General features: G+C 37.9%; 1 protein-coding gene across 2 annotated transcripts in view; it reads left to right on the top strand.

Moving 5' to 3' along the window:
* The window catches only part of ZFPM2 (zinc finger protein, FOG family member 2), a 307,099-nt gene that overhangs the window by 192,157 nt on the left and 95,869 nt on the right, over nucleotides 1-19,073 (top strand). For both annotated transcript variants that reach the window (XM_017806522.1, XM_017806523.1), the window contains one exon: nucleotides 6,141-6,252. In XM_017806522.1, the coding sequence (XP_017662011.1) occupies nucleotides 6,141-6,252 (112 nt within the window). The remainder of the gene's footprint in view (nucleotides 1-6,140; nucleotides 6,253-19,073) is intronic.

Here is a 19,073-nt window from a genome sequence, read left to right on the forward strand (position 1 = left end):
AGTTTCATGGCCCATCACAAGCAACAATTTGTCTGTGTGGGTATACAGGTTCTTCTATACTCTTGACTCTCTTCATGTAGATGGGTATCTGATGGATGGTACTTGAACACTCCTCTGAAACACTGGATCCTATAAAGCTGTAAAGTAGTAACTCAGTTATCCCAGGGTCTCTACAGAATTAGGTGAAATTAACTGCATTCATTATGTTTGTATCAGGTTTTCAAAGTTTTTGGGTTGGGTTTTTTTTTCAACCACAAGGACTAAGGACTGCAAAATTTCTTTTGCATTTAGTTTAAGTTTCAAGATCTCACCAACAGACATATTGGAGGCTGTGAAAGCTGAAATCCTGATGCAATTGCAAGATTCCTGGGTGGGTGTTTACAGGCTGGAGACTGCCATGCCTTTGCTTTATTTGGTAATGGAACCACAACATTGAAAACCTCCTGACATCTCCAGTGTTGTGTGAGTGGAGAGGAGTTGCCTCTGCATGTCCAAAAGATAAAGACGTGGCACTGTTAAGTGCTGCCACAGGCCTTGACTGGCAGGTTTTCTAGAAAAGCCTTTGAGATAACTGTTCTTCCAAGACTGAATCCTCCTTGGAAAAAACTTAAGATTTTTCAAGGAAGATACAGAAATGGAAAGACAGTCCAGCTGATTGCATACAAATTAACCACAAAATGCGTATCTGTATCTGTCCACTGAGCTGTTTAGATGACATTGTTTTAGGACTTGATGAATTTATAAACAGTTATATGGTAAAGAAATACATTGAGACAGTCAGTGTAAGTGTGAGGTGATAAAATGGAGTTATCACTCTTCTTATTATTCAAAAACATCTTAAAACAAATATTAATTAATATTTGGTATAGTATGACTCTTAGGAGACCTTCCCAGATGAACTGATTTGATGAGCTTATAAATTGCTGTATTGAATATGGTGACCATCAAAGGTGAACTTAACCTCTCTAGAGGGGATGTTCTGCAGTTTCAGCATGTGAGAAGGTGTCAACCCTGTGATGATCCAATTGAATTTAAATTGAATTTCAAAGTAGAAACCTACATTGGTGTATTAATTGATGTTTTACTATCCCATACTTGTATCTGAAGGCACCTGAGGTATATTTACAGCTCCCCTCACTGTATACTCTTTGTTTTAATTGACTACATAAAGTAACACTACACAATGGGGCATGAGAACTTTCTCAAAGGGCACAAAGACATCTTTCTAACCTTCTGTATGCAGGAACCAAAATACAATTGGAAAGACAGGCCCTGGGTATCAGTACATCTCCTTAAATAATGTCGAACGCTTCTTGGAATGCCATGCCTTGGACAGGGTAGTTGTGTCACAGTGACTTACTGAACATGAGCTCAGTAGCTCAGTACCTGTTTCTTGCTTCAGCACAGCTTCTTGGGAAACAGCTAGCACCAATCTGGCATTTAACATGAGAATTTCACAGACTTCAAACTACTTGATCATACTGTATTTCTCTTCAACATCGAGGTTTCCTCAAGTTTCTACCAGACCACACACATCATATGTTAGAAATGTTTTCAGGAAAGAGCCCATCTAATGTTACTTGTCAGCACTGATTCCTTTAGCAAGAGTGCAAAACTGTTTTCAGCCTGCTGTGATGGCTATTTTTATCTCCATTAACCTCTTGACTGAATATAAACATTTATTGAGGGTTACCTCTCTTGTTTGTCCAGTTGCTTCAAAGGTTAGCAAAAAGTGGATGCCTGCCTGACCTCTTTTATCCTCATTAGCTGATTCTAATTGTTTCCTGAGAGATCACAGTTTTGACCCTGCTTGTCCTTGTCAAATTTGTCTAGTTATGGCACAAAGACATTAGCAGAAATTGCATTTTCAGGTAAAAATTACTCAAGTGTAGAATGCACACTTACCTAGTGCAGAGCAGTGAACAATACTGTGGTTTTATAATGTGCCCTCATTTATAAAATGTGAGGTTACTACTGTATGGCCCCATCTTACAGACATCCTGTAGCAGAGCCCTGTGATTATACATAGGCAGTAGGCAGGATGTTTTGTAAGCTTTTGACCAGTGTGTAGCAGTTCTTTTGGAGGGAGAAATTAAATTATGTTTGGTTTTTGCATTCTTATTTCTAAGCAGTTGAAATATTATTGCTCCTGTGACAAGAAAGCTTTTTGTTGTGTAAAAAGGTACCTTTCTTATGCTAGAGTTATTCCTAATAGCACTGTAAAAAAACCGCATAAAGTAGGTAACACCTACCTCCACTATTTTGGGAATGACCAATTAATTTTACAGTATGACAAGTATATCTCATGAATTACAGGATGATTTTCATAGAACTCTGTGAACTACTTCAAGGGGGATGATGTCCCAAAGGTGAAGAGCTGTCATGAAGAACATGTTGCCTTGCGAAGACTTTCTTCTATGTCAAGCTAAGAAAGCCTTTTTTCATGTTCCTCGGTGGTTCTCAGCCATGGTTGTACAGTTCAGACAAAGGACCTGGCAGGTCTCAATTAGGTATCTCAAACAGACAGGTCCCAGGCTTCATAGATTGTAACCAGTGCCTTAAATCCCACAGACACTTAGTGCAGATTAAAAAGCACTGGTGTAATGCGCTCAAAGCACGATATCCTGCTTTAGAAGCGGGTTGCAGCATTCTGCACCCGCTTCAGCTTTCAAATGGATTTAAAATGTAGCCTCAGGTACAGCGCATTGCAGTAGTCTAATCTTGAGGTGATAAAGGCATGACTGATTTAACCATAGCTTCTTGTTATCTTGAACTGGGGTCTTTTCATTTTAACCATTTTAAGGAAATGGCCTTTCCTGAATCAGCAGGCTTGCTTCAGTTCTTGCTGTGTAATAAGGCACAACAAGAGCAATCCTCTCTCGGTGGTGAACACCTCCTATGAACGTGTGAACCTCACAGGATGCCAGACCCCAAGAACTGCTGCCATGGTCCTGACTTGCCTTACAGCTCACACAGTATGGCTGTGAGGTGCATCAAAGACAAGCCATGGCTCGTATCCTTCAGTGGAGCTGCCAAGCTTTACAAGCAGCCAGGGCCTTGTGAAGTTTCGCTTTCATATTAAAAGAAGTTTATTTACATATCTGTGCAGCTTGGGCCCAGAGCTATGAGAAAATGGGAAATTCTTTTGAGGTGTCCACCAGTTCTTCTAGGCTAGAAGAGCTGTGAAACAAAACACCCTGTTCCTCCTCCAGTCTATCTCTAGTGCTTAGAGACCACTTACAGCTGCAGAGCTGATTAAGAGTTTTACTGCCAAGCCAACCTGGAAGCTAATTTAGTGATAACCATGTAGTTCTTTAAGTTTCAAAAAAGCCCTGTAAATGAGGAATGGCAAAGCAGACACATATGCTGACTACTGGTGCTCAGTCTACCTGCTGCTGTCCCTGCTTTGCCTCAGAAGGGATAAGGCACCTGCCTGGGCTCCTTGCCTTGTCTGGAGAAAACTGGGGTGGTGACCTGGGACTAAGTCCACACCTTTACTAAAGGAGAAACTAATCTCCATGAGAAAGTCAAACAGTATCTCTGCATCTCATTCTTCTTTAGCAGTATGTGGTTAAGTATAATCCTTTCCCAGGATGTATTATTTGTCCTGACTATGTAGATAATAAACTATTGCCCAGCACAAGAAGATCCTGATATTATTTGAGGCTTTTTGATACCACCTTAATGCAGATAAATACCCTTAAAGATGGAAGAGACACAATGTAATGTCAGACGTCTGGAAAGAAGAAAACCAGAAATAGGAATTAGATCTTGTGAAAATTAAATAGATGATCCCTTTGGCACTTAAAAGATAGAATTTTGGTTTGTTCTGCTTTTCAACTTGGCCACCAACTTAGGAAAAAAAACCCCTTGTTTGAATGTCTTAATCATTTATGGTGTACTTGTAAAAGTTCACTAGCTGGATAATATTGCACTGTCTTTTGATTGTATGTGGGATTACCAGAGACTGAGAGCACATATAAGCACAAAAACGTGTTAAAGGTTTAACTGAAATGGCAGTTGGAGAAATGCAGCAAGTGGTAAGAACATGTCCTGATCCTCCTCCACATTATTGCTGTGAAGCCGTGGTTACTAACATTCATGTTACAGCTTGTATTTAATTCGGGTATGATTCTCAGGTGTGTGAGGAATAGCTACTTTTCATTGTTTCCATGGCAGCCTTAGCACTGTTTTGGTGTAAATTACACTGAAGTCCAGACTTTTCTATAATAGAAGATAGAGATGATAGTTCGATTACCTTTCATCTCACCTCTTGCAACTCTTTTTTGGTTCATGCCTTGTTTACATCATTATTTTCTATGCAGTCCATATGTAAATACTTTGCACTGATTTCATAACTGATAAGATCAGGATTCTTGATAATTTACATAGGAATATAACCAATTTTTTAAAAATTAATAAAATTGTCTTGTTTATTGTTCAGTTATTAATTAGAATGTAAATTCAGAATATAAGTGCATGCAGCTGCATTGACTAGCAAACATACTTTCTGCAACTTCCCTTAGAAAAAGCAGTATTAGGAACTGAGACATTGCATGTCTCTGGTTTCAGTATTTTTACACTAGGTAAGTATATTTTTGCTAGATGTTACATTCCTTTCTCCTAATTTCATTCATCATTTCTACCTGTTTTTTCCAATACTTATGGAGGATGAATAATGTCATGGAGTGTATATAGATGAAGCGTGACTTATGCCCAAACATTTGTATGAAAAATGCAAAATCTGAAGTGAAAATTAAGTAAAAAGTACTATCTTTGATAAAACATTACTGGAACTTGAAAAGATAAAAAAAACCTGAATTATGAAGAACTGTGATATTTAATATATATTTTTCTATAATCATTATTAAAATATTGGTATATCATAATTATAGTAACTATATATTTTGTATAATTATTAATTATATCTTATGTAACTAAAACATTTTCAATAATATCTTATTTTCAATAAGTATTTTCCTGTATATTTTGTGAGTTCAGTAGGTTCTGTGGTAACTCTTTATACTTCACTACATTTCTAGAACAGTCATAGCTAATAAATGTGGCCAAAGCATCTGGAAAGTCCATTATGATCTTCTGTATCTAAATTTTTTTTAACTCTCTTAGTCATATCACAATAGAACGCAAGTGGAGCCAACTAGGGAATTATTGGTGGAATATAAAAATAACTAAATTCTCTTACAGAAGGTTGGAATGTCTTGGACAGAATTATACTGCAGGAAAAAAAACAAAAGTTATGTTGTGACTGTTGTAGTTTGTACTCCCTGTTGTGGTTTCTTTCTTGATACAGAGAAAAAGAACTGTGAATGACAGAAGCCTGAGTGTCATCTCAGTGCCACATACTGACAAACTCAGGATTGCCCAGGGGAGTTAAATGTTAATAAATTTGAGGCCTCTGCCTTAGTCCTCAAATACCAAATTCTCTAAATATAGAGTATGAAATATGGACAGGAGATGGTTTTATTAAATTGACTCCATGCCTTTCAGGTGTGGTAACACCCTGCTTTACTTTTGAGCCTTTCAATGGATTAATGCAATTTGTATTTTAGTCTTTGTGGAGACAAAGTCCAGTGAATATTTAGCATTATTATGATTTCAGACATAGTAAAATCACACATCAACACATAGCAAAGGAGGGAAAATTCCATTATCCATTCACAACTATTTCCTATGATAATACAGATGTTACCCAGGACAGATCTTTGAAATGGATACCGATTCTTTAAATTCTTTCCTGTCTGTTTCAGGAAATAGTGAGATCCTGTTGATAATAATGTACAATGTGTCTAAAGTTCACTTCTAAACACTTGGCTCTTTGCTGTGAAAGTCATCTGCATTCCCTTTATAATTCTCAGCCACCAGAGATCTGCTTAATCTTGGAGATCTGATCCAATATCATTCGGAAAAGTCCTTGATAATAGTTTCACCATTCAGTCAATGAAAGAACTAAAGCTTCCTGCTTGTGTCTTCTTAAAAAAAATCCTGAGGCAGAGGAATAAGAACTTGGCTGATGGATTTGGAGCTTTTGTTGTTTGCAAATAAAATTTTATTACTATTATTATTCAAGTTCTTAATCAAGGCAAGCAAATGGCATCTGTTTGTTATCGTCCTTCCTACAGAAGACAAAGGCTTCAGTCCCTATGGTACTGACTGCTGGCCCCAAGTGGTTGCTGGATGTGACTTGGCAAGGAGTAGAAGACAACAAAAACAACTGCATTGTGTACAGCAAAGGTAAACACAAGCTTATTTTTTTCTTTACTTTACTGTGTGAGCTACTGAGACAAAAATATACCTGTTGCATAATAGGAAAATTAATAGTATGTCTCCCCTTAATGTCAGTTTTCCCTCTCATTTTCTTCCCACGTTCTGGTTTTACCTTTTTTTTTAATTTTAGTTATATAAAAACACCACATAGTCTCTGCAGTTTATTAAATGCTTTTTAAACACTGAAGGACATCAGATGACATAAGACATACCATCCATTTCTCTCTGAGAGTTAGTGCCTCTTGGGAAACATCAGTAAAATCTATACACTTTGAATAGATGAATTCTTTTGGGCATTTTATTGGGCATGCTGGATATCATTTCTCCATGTTGCCTTACGTTACACTGTAGACTACTAACTGAAATCCAGTTTTGTAAGAAGAGCGAGGACTTGATTGGACTATGAAAAGACTTTATGTCAGCATGGTAACAGAGGATGACTGGAACTGGGTTTCAGGGTTGTCACCTCTGACATTCCAGTCTCTGTGTAGTAGCCTGATGTGATGATGCTTCACTGAAATGTATTGGCTCGTCGTAATGGGTAGCACTTCTGTCTTACGTGAATTGTCAGATTTGCTCAAGCCAGTACAAGTTCTTATGAGGCTCCCTACCAAACTTGCTTTATCTAACCTACCACATCTAACAGCTCCTTTGGTTCAAGATGCAAAGGCTTTTGTCTTGCATCTTTAAACAACCCAAAGAGTCTCAGGTTCAGTCCATAGCACCATGGACTATGCACCACACTGTCCAGTCACTGTGAAAGCTTTTAAATGCAGTTATGGAATCATTACAGTACGTTAAAAAAAAAAAAGAGATAAACAAAACACCACTTGAATATATGGAATAAAAATAACTTACTTAGTGTAGCCGTGTTTGGCATTCACCCTAAAGATCAGGTTGCAAAACTATGACTTTCCTTCCTTGTATTTCAATCACCAATCTCAGCACTTTGTGAATACTTCAGAACATGCACTGTTCTTGTTTAATTTCTTTTAGGTTTTATTTCTAACCGAACAGACCTACTGAGATCAAAGATTTGTTTGCTGCGGCAACCTAGTGACCATTTCAGCATACAAGCATCCAGGCAAATAAGCATCCATATCAATATATTAACATACAAAACACTAATCATAACATCAAAGACTCCTAAAAACTTACTAGAAACAATTACAACTTGTTCCTATAATCATTGCAATTTATACACTTATAAGAGGATTGCTTTTAAACTGCCACAAGCCTTTGAAAGTTGAAACGCTGAAAACAGGGAATTTGCATGTTAAAAATGATTTGCACACCAGGGTCTTATAAATTCTTTCTATTATAATTACAGAATGTCAAAACATTCATTCTACAACCTGAAACACCTGCAGTAGTAGAGAACTGGGCTCAGATCTAAAAAGGGTTGAGCTGCCCTCCCTTTACAGCTTGCTGATTGCAGCCCAAGTGGAAGAAGCAGCAAAGTGCTCTGAGTAACGAACGCAGTGAAGCTTTTCTCATGACTCCAGAGCTGCAGTTTGCTGTTCATAGTGTTGAATGATCATAGGCAAACTTTCCTGCAACAACGTTTTAATGTAATGGGAAACTACTTTCCCTCCAAAATATAGCTTCTGCAAATTCCCATAGGATGATATCAAGTATTACATTCTTTAGCACATATTTACCAGTTGGACTTTTCATCTTCAAAGTACTTTACTAACACTAACTAATTCATTAGACAGTTTCAGTGCTATCTGTCAGATTTATTCTACTGAAATACAATTTTTTTTGTCAAATACTGAGAACTTGCTTCAGTTTGATACAATATGATTAGCCTAAAACATTAGTTTTTTCATTCAAAGGTGATGGATTTTTTTTCACTGATTATACTGGTTATTTTAGTACTTGGTTAACAAGGTATGATGAGACAGTTACACAATACTCATGGTGAATTCTATTGTCTTTACCAGAGATGTCTATTATAACTAAAGTTGAGGGTAAATTTGAGGATAAATACATGTTTAAAACCTGCTACTTCACTAAATTAATGCAGGAAATAAGTTACAGATATGCTTTGCCTTCACTGCATTCTGTTCCTCTCTTTTCACTTTGAGGTGGCTGTTCTGTCAGTCATTAAGCACCTACTCTTGCCTTGAGCTCTGCTGGGATTTTTGTACTAGAAAGATTAATTGACTTGGATCACAAAACAATGTCAAATAGAAGATGGTAAAATAAATAAATAGAATAATGTTTCTTCCTTCAATTTGTATCTCATCATTCCAGATTACATTGCTTTGATTTGTGTTAGCTTTCTGTCTCCTACAGTGCCATTACTTCTAATGAAACGGTGTCAGCTGGCATGTAGCTGTAATTCGATGTTATGTTGTAGTTGCATGTGTATAATTTTGTTAGTTTGCTTAGCAAGACATTGTTATTTCTGAAAGCAGTTAGCTGAACAAATGTGTGGAATTGTCTATGTAGCAGATTTGGTCACCTGGAAGCTGTTTTCCTTACTATACTCAAGATGAGATGAGTGGAGTAAATAGGCACATTTCTAAGAGGAAGATAAGTTTAGAATTGGCTAGAAGTACATGGTGCTGGTCGATCAGTTGCTGACTCAGAAGCACATGCCGTATTTCCTTTTAGCTTATTACAGTGATATCTTTGAGAGCAGAATTTTCCCCAGATCTTTCAGAAGAACATAGGAATGTTAGTCTGATTTCCAGTTCACTAGACATTGTGAGCATTGTAATCACCCACATATTGCACACAGAATAATCATGGGGATAGGAGCCTAGAATGCAGGTTTTATTAAAAAGAAATTTGCGCTGGCCAGCTAACACCCTATTTCCCTTCAATGTTCTCCATAAAATATTTTCTCTAAACAAGCAAACACAGAAAGTGTGTGTGCATATGTATGTGTATATATATGTGATGTACACATATAGGATTATATTGCTGAGTTATTACAGTGGAATCACAAATCTTTAGATGAAGAAAACAGTTATTAAAAAATGCACATCAGAATACATTCAGAGTGAATAGCTATGAAATAAATATTCAGCATTTGAAATTAGTAGTATTCTAAGTATTCTACTTAGTCTAGGATCACTACCTGTATTTTTATAACTACCCTTCCCCAATACTAGGACAAGGAAACTTTTACAACTTTAATTATATTTCTAAAAAAATGCTCTTTTTTTCAATATTTACCTCAAACTTCTCTTATGTTTCAAAACCAGTCTATTCACTAATTTGAGATATGTCCTAGAAACTGAGATTTGAGAGACAGATTTTATGAATTTTAGCTTATCTAGAATTATAAATATGTTATTTTTAAAAACAGCTACAGTGTAATTCAGGCAAGATATATTGTTAGAAAGTATAGATGCATGAACTGTATGGTCATTGCCAAATGATGTACTTGAGAAACATTCGTGCCTAACAGAGTTGTTCACCAGACCTGGAAAATCTCTAAGACCACAGGTAGGAGTCACCTCACAAGCTAGGAGGGGGCTGGAATATTTACTGCAAATCTCTCACTAGGACGGCAACAATTTTAAAAATTAAATTTTGACTGACCAGAATAGAAACAGTGTGAAAAACACAGTTGCACAGACTAAAAACCATGCTCATATAACAGACATTTTCCTAGATAGTATTTAAACCATTTATGTGAAATGTATGGATACCATATGTTTAGTGGCATTGTTAAAACAGGGTGTCTGTACAAATATTTAGCTGTGGGAATTATAAAATCATAAGGCGATTAAGTTAGCTAGTTGTGAAATTCCAATATTGCTTTTTAAATGACTTCAGGATATAGGAGGTGCTAAGGTTATTATCTGTTATCAGGAATACAGCGGAATTGTACGACTGGATAATAACTAAACAACTGACACAATGTAAAATTACATTATCAGTGTGTTAAAACAAAATTGCGCCCTAAAGGAGTCTACATGCCAGCTCAGAGCTGCAGTGTAATTATGCTTAACTCTGATAATTAAAATACAACGGAGATCAACAGAATCATTTTCATTAAGAAAATTATTAATGATGGTGGTATAACAGTAATTGATTGCAGAGCACCACAGGATAACTCTGTGCAGGAAAACCAACATGTGTAACGTGTGTCCGGGCCGGTTGGGTTGCGTTGTGTACCACTGAGCATGCTGCCGGCCAGGTGGCAGCCGTGGGGCACGTCTCCTGCTGCAAAGCCCGAATCAGAAAATGACCACTTGGCAGGCTACCCCTTGGAGGGAGAGGGATGGGTGCTGGTACATGGGGTGGTGGGATGGGGTCAGGTGTGGCTGCCAAAAAGGAGGGAGCCACAGCACACTTCTTAAGCCAGCAATTGTCTCAGTTTGTGTGAGGCAGTGTTCGGTTTTGCATTTCCATTAGTGATTTATGGATGTTATTTCCTCCTCTGCCTGGCCTCACTGAATAGTTTATGCCCTTCGTTATTTCTGAGAGGATGCTGGAGGAGAAAACCCATCCTCACCCCAGCGCGGTTCCACAGGCACTGCATGACATCTTCGTAAGTGATTCCACAGGATGCTCCTGTTAATTGTGCCAGTGGTGCAGACACATGATACCAAATGCCGTAAAAAGCCTCCATGTCTCCATAAGTGAAATCACAGTCAATGCCCACTGAGCAACTATAACAAAATCCTTGCTAGGGAGAATGTTGCCTAAGGGTGAGATCCAAGAATTGTCATTTTCTTTTGGTGAACACAAAAACGGGGAGAGGCGGGAGTGAATGCGGGGGAGTGCTGCTCCACACAGCTAAGGGATGGGTGCTTGATCAAACAGATGCAGCTTTTGAAAGCTGCCCGAGAAAGTCTATTCTCCAATCACAACAGAGAAGAAGCCTGTTAGTGTGGATTTACAGGATGATATTAGTTAAAATGACAGCTGCCCACGCTGAAACTGTGTCATGTAGCTAATTTATAAATAGCAGCTCGAGGAAAGGCAGCAGAGTGGAGAGGGCAGGGCAGAAGTCGGGGCTAGAGGCGGAGAGCTGTGCTTGACCCTTCTGGGGCTTCCACTGGCTGCATGGCCCCATGGTTCACTTAAAATAAGTCAGGAAATACCTAATTCTTTACTAAATTCACTGGCACTGGAGTGAGTTATTTAGCTGATGTATGTGCCGTATATTGAAGACACAAACACTGTGAAAAGGTCACATGAAATTACTAGTAAAAATTGAAGGCAATTTTTAATTAATTTTACTAATTTAAAATAAACATTCTAATTTTTAACATGCAGGAAAATTCAAGTGTTGCAACAGAAAGGCTCTTAAATTTTCCTTTAGTGACAGAGGATTACTTTTCTTGATTGCTCTGTGAGATCCTTGATACCATGTTTTCCTGAGCAAAAGAGTTTTCAGCCAGCAAATGCTCTTTTTTTGTCCCTACAACTTCAGGCAATGTAATGGTACATTGCACCACAAACATACAGCATCAGGGACCTTAATGAGACACAGGTCAAACATCATAAGGAGTTTAAACACTGCTGCATTAGAGTATGAGTATAATTTGGTCTGGGTCAGAGAACAAGTTGTTTAGTAGGCCGAAGGTTAACTTGGGGCATATATTTTAGATTGCAAGGGGCTTCTTTCCACATACTGTTAAAAGCAAATCGAGTGAATTTACTTAGTCTGTTCCACATGGACAATCAGAAAACTGCAGTATCTCCTGTCCTACTGGATGCCTCCATTAGCTAAACAATGTGCTGAAGCCTTTGGTGGTGCTAAAGGTTTTTGTTTTTCTTTGTATCCAGTGACAAAAATATCTGAGTTTTCAACAGCGTACATCTGACACTTACCTGAATATCAAAGGTCCATGAAAGAGCTTGTTTTAGATTTCTTTTTCACAATACTGAAAAATTGCAAAGTATTTCTTAATAGAGTTATAATTATGTGTATAATGCTTACATGGAATGATATATCTGCTTTCATAGTCACTGGAAGAATGTGTCGTGATACAGACATAATGGGAGTGATTGGTAGGCAAGTAGATGTCAGGCTCCATGTTTGGTTTTGCAGGGATGTTGAGAAGGCAGGATGCCAAATGGCACTGTTGCAAACGAAACTATTGCAAATCAGTCCTGATAATTTCCTTGCTGGCCACAGAAGAAAATATTTTGTCCCTAGTGGTCCTTATTGCTTATGGCAGGCACAGTATTGTAGACTTAATTCAAACACTATTCAGCTTCAAAGAACTCAGGAAGCAGGACTGTACTTTTTCCTTATTTTTATTTTTTACCTCTACAAATAGATCCAATGGGCAGTTTTCTGCTTTAGGGAGTTAGAGGTCAGGGCCTTCTATATTGTCTTAATTACCTACAATAAAAAGGTTGTTTTATGCATCTTTATAGATATGTATATAATAGCATACAGTGAATTATTACATGGCCTTTAAATTCTAAGCATGTAGATAATAAAGGGAAAATGACAAGAAATGCAGATGTACAACTATATTTCTACTTCCAACATGAAAATGCTTTTGTTCATTATTAGTGAATTACATTTACATATCAGCCAAATTTTTTTAGGTTGTTTTTGTATGTATATTGTTTTGGGTCTCTTTTTCTTATGTTCTTCTTATCACTTATTATGTAGTTTATTTCATAGTTTGAAATTGGAATTGTTTTTCATTTGAAGAGACAAGAAAATAGGCAGAATACTGACATGATTTGCACAGAATTATATTTTTTGGACTGAAGATTTAAAAAATTGTACACTGATTCTATAAGTCACCTATGAGATATTCAAGATGGAAAAGAAGCCCAATATGTACTTCCTATTGTGACCATGTGAAAAGAAATATTGCCTCAACCACTGAGACCACTGGCAGCAATAAATGTAAACAGAATGCAGAGTTTTGGGGTTTTTTTAATGTATGTATTTGTCCCTCATTTTTCTAAGTCAATTTCAGTAGAATCAGTCATTTAGAAATCAGTTAAAGAAAAATATTGTCCTTATTTTCAGGATGTGATATAGATGCTAAATGTGTTTTATTTTTAATTAAATTGGGTTTTGTATCCGTTATGCTACGTAGACTGCAATAACCTTGTGACCCTTGGTGCTCGTGGTACCATTACCTCTTTCATCTTCCCTGCAAAGCAAGAGGGAAGAAAAAAAAAAAAAACAAATTTGCTGAGCCACACATTTCAAGTTGTCGACAACCCCATCCACAAGAAAACAGAAGAAAATATATATGCACTCTGTCCTGTCAAAAGGCTTTCACCTTATCTTGAGAGACTGTCAGGGCAGGAACATCATGGAATGGACAGGAGTCTATTAAATTAATAAGCTGCTGGATGGTGTCTGGAGAGTTATGATGCTCCATAAATCCAGTTTGATCATGGTGGACAAGGTTTAAATCTGCAGACTTCTAATACACATCCAGGTCCTGAATTGGATTTGAAGTTTTGTGCTGGAGACACAGAGATAGTCCTGTAGCTTATGAATTAAGATTTATCATTTTTTTCATACTTTTTTTCTCCTACACTTCTTGACAAAAATGAAAACACCTTAGGGATCCTGGCAAATGTTACTGCTTGAAATGAAAGAGCTGTTGTCAAGGTGAAACCATGACCTAGAAGCCTAATACCAAACCTGGGTCATTCTTTTCAGGCAGCTCTATTGGTGCTAAGTATAAAATGTCTGTATGTGAGGAAAGGGGGCTGGATTAATCTGCAGCCTGTTTTATAGTGATTCCTATCAAATTTGTATTTGTGATACAAGGCAAACTAATGGTGTGCCATGTACAAGCAAAAGCTGAAAAATGTAGAAATATATTCTTCTCCCTTTCAAGGTAGCTGTGTGTATAATGGACAGTGCAGTGTGAGAATTCTGTGTCCCTTACCTCTAAATGGTTTATGCCTAGTAGTAATAATCAAAGGAAGACTCTTTTATAATAATTCAAGGTGCCAAGCTCCAAGGAAAACCTGTGATGTGCAACCGTGATGTCCAAGTGGGCTGTGGAGCTGGGCTGCCCGGGATGCAATGTTAAAATCATGTTGGATGTGTTTTATCTTTAGCAGCTTACAAGTGAGGCCATTATTATGGCACCATGGCTGGCATTCAAGTGTTTTTTGGCCACTTAATTGACCTGCAAACCAGTGATTTATTGTAAGCCCCTAAGCTCCTATTCTTGTTACTCTGGAGACTCCAGCAGGTGATTCCTGTGCTTGCTTACACAGACAACAGGAGCTCTCTCTTCCCAAATTCCCTAGTCACATTTCGGATCCTACCTTATTTATTGATGATATTTAGAATCTGTGTTACTTTTAAAAGCAATTTGTGCTTTTTTTGTTCTCATTGTTAATTTAGGAGCTTAAAGAGACTTAATAACATTAGAGAAGTCTAAAAGCAATGTATATGTTAAAGGAAATTGATAGCTTCTGTTGCAATACCAGGGACACTGAGATTTGTTTTATGCTCAGGAAAATGGATTTAGAGCTGAAAGGAATTGAAAAAAAGTTCTTCTGGTGTGTAGGTCTCCTTAAACAGAAAATGGGATCAAGGTATAACCCTTGGTCACATCCATACATATATCTCCCTCCATTGTCTTTCAGGAATTATTTAAGAGCTGTAGCTAGGGATCATGTGTGACTGAATCTTGACCTCTCTATTGATCCTAGGGATCAATCTGTGTACTCTCTGATACAAAGATCGATGTCAGCATTTCTCTCCTTCTCCCATGGCATTCCAGCACTGCTCAGTACTGTAGGCAGAGGCTATAAGGAGCAGGACTTCACAACAGGGTGCCATGGTGCTGAGGCCAGCACTGCAGAACACATCTATTTTTCCTAATGCAATGGTAATTGCATCCTGTTTTTTGAGGCAGGTTATGAAGTGTGTATAGTGAAATGGGGAGAAGGGAGACCAGAGGTTAGGGAAAGAACTCCAGCATAGTGCAAAATGTACTTGAGGCAGGATGCTCACAGTGCCTTCAGCTGCCCCTCTTCTCATTAGTCTTCTCACTGTTTTAGTCTTCTCTGAAGAAAACTGAAGAAAGTATGAAGAAGTTGCAACCTGCTTCAATGTTGGTTTAATATCTAAGGAAGCCCCTGTTACTGCTAACACAGATAAAACTTAGCAGTTTTTAAAAAATGTAATTTCTTTTGAAAAAGCACAGAGAAAAATGCTATTTTAGATTTTTTTGTTTGTTTGTTTCTTGTTTCAGTTTAATTCTGTTGGGGCATGTGGGGCAATGTGACGCTGTGAAACAGAAACTCTTTTAAGCTAGAGTGTGCTTAAATTATGATACTTGAAGTTAGTTGCAATGTTGAAGAAGATTTAGTAGAGATGTTCTGTAACTGAGTGGTGATGTACATGACTGAATTGGTCAGTGGCATGCAGAACCAAGGCTTGTTTCTGGAGCGGAATTTGCACCTAAGATAATTTTCTATGATAATATCATAGTATACAGGTATATACACATGGATACATGCATATAAATCTATAACAATAAAAACCAAAACCTTGGGCCTCAATTAGGGTTTCACTCAAGCTACAGAAAGGTCTGAAATCTCTTCCTATAGCTGCAGTATATACTTTTGCATGGGCGGCTCCAGCTATTCTGAGCAATTATACTATCACAGGTTAGTAGTTGTTGGGAGGAAATTTTATTTGTAAAAGAGTTTAGAAGATAGAAAGAATAAGTCCTAGCTAACATGTTTAAAGCTCAAGAAAATTACTACTGTTAGCTTTATAAATTACAGAAGAATGTTAGTTTTGCAATAAAATGGTGAAAACAGAAGACAACAGAGAAAAAAATATATGTTTTAGGGAGTGCAAATCAATGTAAAAAGAATATTGAAAAGTTAGATTGTGTTAGAAACATTAGAAGGGAGGTTTATTCAGACTTAATCAGATGTATTTAATAACCATTGTAACTTTTTATTTAAAAAATCAAAATGCACAGTCAGATAATACTACTGCTCTCTGTAACATTATTTCAGTGAATGAGGAATTCTTGTTTGAGACAGTGGTGATGTAGAAACACACATAAATTGAAATTTTTCTTTTACAGTTAGGACAGTGCACTAATTATTCAAGATCCGAACAGATGAAAGACATTTATGAGAAAACTGAGGATCATTGGGTTAATAGGAATTTACTAATATAAATCATAGAATCATGGAAGGGCCTGCGTTGGAAGGACCTCAAAGATCACCTAGTTCTAACCCCCCTGCTGTGAACAGTGACACCTTTCACTATACCAGGTTGCTCAGAAATCCATCCAGACTGCACTTAAAAATTTCCATGGATGAGGCATCCACAACTTCTCTGGGCAACCTCTTCCAGTGCCTCACCACCCTCACAGAAGATAATTTTTTTCCTGTTATCTAGTCTAAACCTACTCTTTTTCAGTTTGAAACCATTCCCCCTTGTCCTGTCACTACATGCCCTTGTAAAAGGTCCCTCTCCATCTTTCCTGTGGGCTTCGTTCAGTTACTGGAAGGCCACAATTAGGCCACCCCAAAGCCTTCTCTTCTCCAAGCTGAACAAACTCAATTCTCCTAGCCTTTCCTTGTAGAAGAGGTTCTCCATCCCTCTAATCTTGGTGGCCCTCCTCTGGACTCACTCCAACAGGTCAATGTCCTTCCTGTGCTGGGGAACCCAGAACTGGACGCAGCACTCCAGGTGGGATCTCACCAGAGTAGAATAGAGGGGCAGAATCACCTTCCCTCGCCCTGCTGCCCACACTGCTTTGGGTGCATCTCAGGATACATTTGGCTTTCTGAGCTGCAAGTGCATATTGATGGCTCATGTCCAGCCTCTCATCCACCAACACCACCAAGTCCTTCTCAGCAGGGCTGCTCTTGATCTGTTCATGCCCCAGCCTGTATTGGTAGTGGGGGTTGCCCTGACCCAGGTGCAGCACCTTGCACTTGGTCTTGTTAAACCTCATGAGATTCCCATGGGCCCACTTCTCAAGTTTCTCCAGGTCCCTCTTAATTGCATCCCATCCTTCAGATGTGTCATCTGCACCACTCAGCGTGGTATTGTCTGCAAAATTGCTGAGGGTACACTCTATAACAGTTATTAATGAAGATATTAAATATCACTGGTCCCAATACGGACCCCTGAGGGACACCACTTGTCAGTGATGTCCACTGGGACTCTGAGCTGTTAACCACTACCTCATCCAGCAGTCCAGTCATGGAATCCATTTCTTTCCAGTTTAGAGAGAGGGATGTTGTGGGGGACCATGTCAAAGGCTTTACACGAGTCCAAATAAATGACATTTTTAACCAATTCCTTGTCCACTGATGAAGTCACTCCATTATAGAAGGCCACTGGGTTGGTCAGGCAGGGCTTGACCTTGGTGAATCTGTGCTGGCTGTCTTGAATCACCTCCCTGTCCTTCATATTCCTTAGTTTAGGTTCTAGAAGGATCTGTTCCATAATCTTCCCAGGCACAAAGGTGAGACTGACAGGTCAGTAGTTCCCACAGTCCTCCTTTATACCCTTTTTAAAGCTGGATACAATGTTTTTCCTTTTCCAGTCACCTGGGTCTTAACTTGACTGCCATGACTTTTCAAATACCATGGAGAGTGACTTGACACTACATCAGCCAATTTCTTCAGGACTCTGGATGTATTTCATTAGCTCCCATAGATTTATGTATGTTCAGGTTCTACATACCCTAACTTCAACTTGAAAACTTAAAATGAAGTATTGTGGTTGGCCTTTTAGCTGAAACAGATGTTCAGATATGTAAGAATGGAAGCATCTGAGATGCAGGGGAGACAGCAGTGTCTTCGGCCAGACAAAATATTTGCTGGCATTGTAAGATGTGCAGTTGAACTTAAAAGTATGTAATGAAAAGGCAATGTTTTACACTAGGAAATAAGAAGGGTCACATCAAGTGATCACTATGCATCCTCTGTTAATAGTCTGTTATTTTAAATGTGAACAGGCTTGCTTTTATGGTGATTGTCCGTGCATTTTAATGGATTTAAACTATGTAAGGTTTAAATGCATTTTCAAGTTACAATTAAATGAAAATTTAAAATAAGAATGACAGATTGCTAAGGCTAAACCAGTTTTATGATTAAGCTTCAATTAAATTATATTTATCATTGGACCAAATGAAGTATAAAATCACAAACAATGATATTTTTCAGTGGATTACCTTGGTGGGAAGTGTAGTCTGAAGTATGACTTTGAGACTTTTATATTCTGTTCCCTCCTAAAGTAGAAATTAATTAGGGCTAAACAAGCATTGGCTATAGGTTCAGAATCCCATCCTGAGTCTTTCATGACCCAGTGGTCTAGGAGCAATTTACTGTTCATGATGCAAAGTATTACGTATTTTATTTGGGTTTAACTAGCTAAGTTCGGGAAAAAGTTTAAATTTTAATGGTGGTTTAAAGAATGAACTGTTTTTATTGCTTTCTTGGAAGCCACTTCTGGTCCTTTGCACCTCTCAGAAGATCTCCTGAGACTGACTCTTTAAATACGTTTTTTTTCTCTTTCCATGTACTTTCTATGTAAATCCCTAAATGGCAGAAGCTCTGCAGTGAGTCGAGAGAATGGTGGGTTTGTACATGCCAGCTATTTCTCAGTTATATCCAATGTACCATAACAAGTGAAACACAACAATTTTCTGGCTTGCTACAACATGATCTTCAGCTTTATGTATGTGTAGCACTGCTCTGTCTTTTTTGATACACTTCCTAAATTTCATTATTTATTTTCTCTTCATTCTGTCCTACAGAAATGTGTGTAAAAGGAACTATATTCTGCATTCTGTTTTCTTGGTTTGATCTTAATTTTATAATCTAGGACATAA

This window comes from Lepidothrix coronata, unplaced genomic scaffold, assembly GCF_001604755.1.
Source record: "Lepidothrix coronata isolate B3197 unplaced genomic scaffold, Lepidothrix_coronata-1.0 Scaffold15, whole genome shotgun sequence".
Lineage (NCBI taxonomy): Eukaryota > Metazoa > Chordata > Aves > Passeriformes > Pipridae > Lepidothrix > Lepidothrix coronata.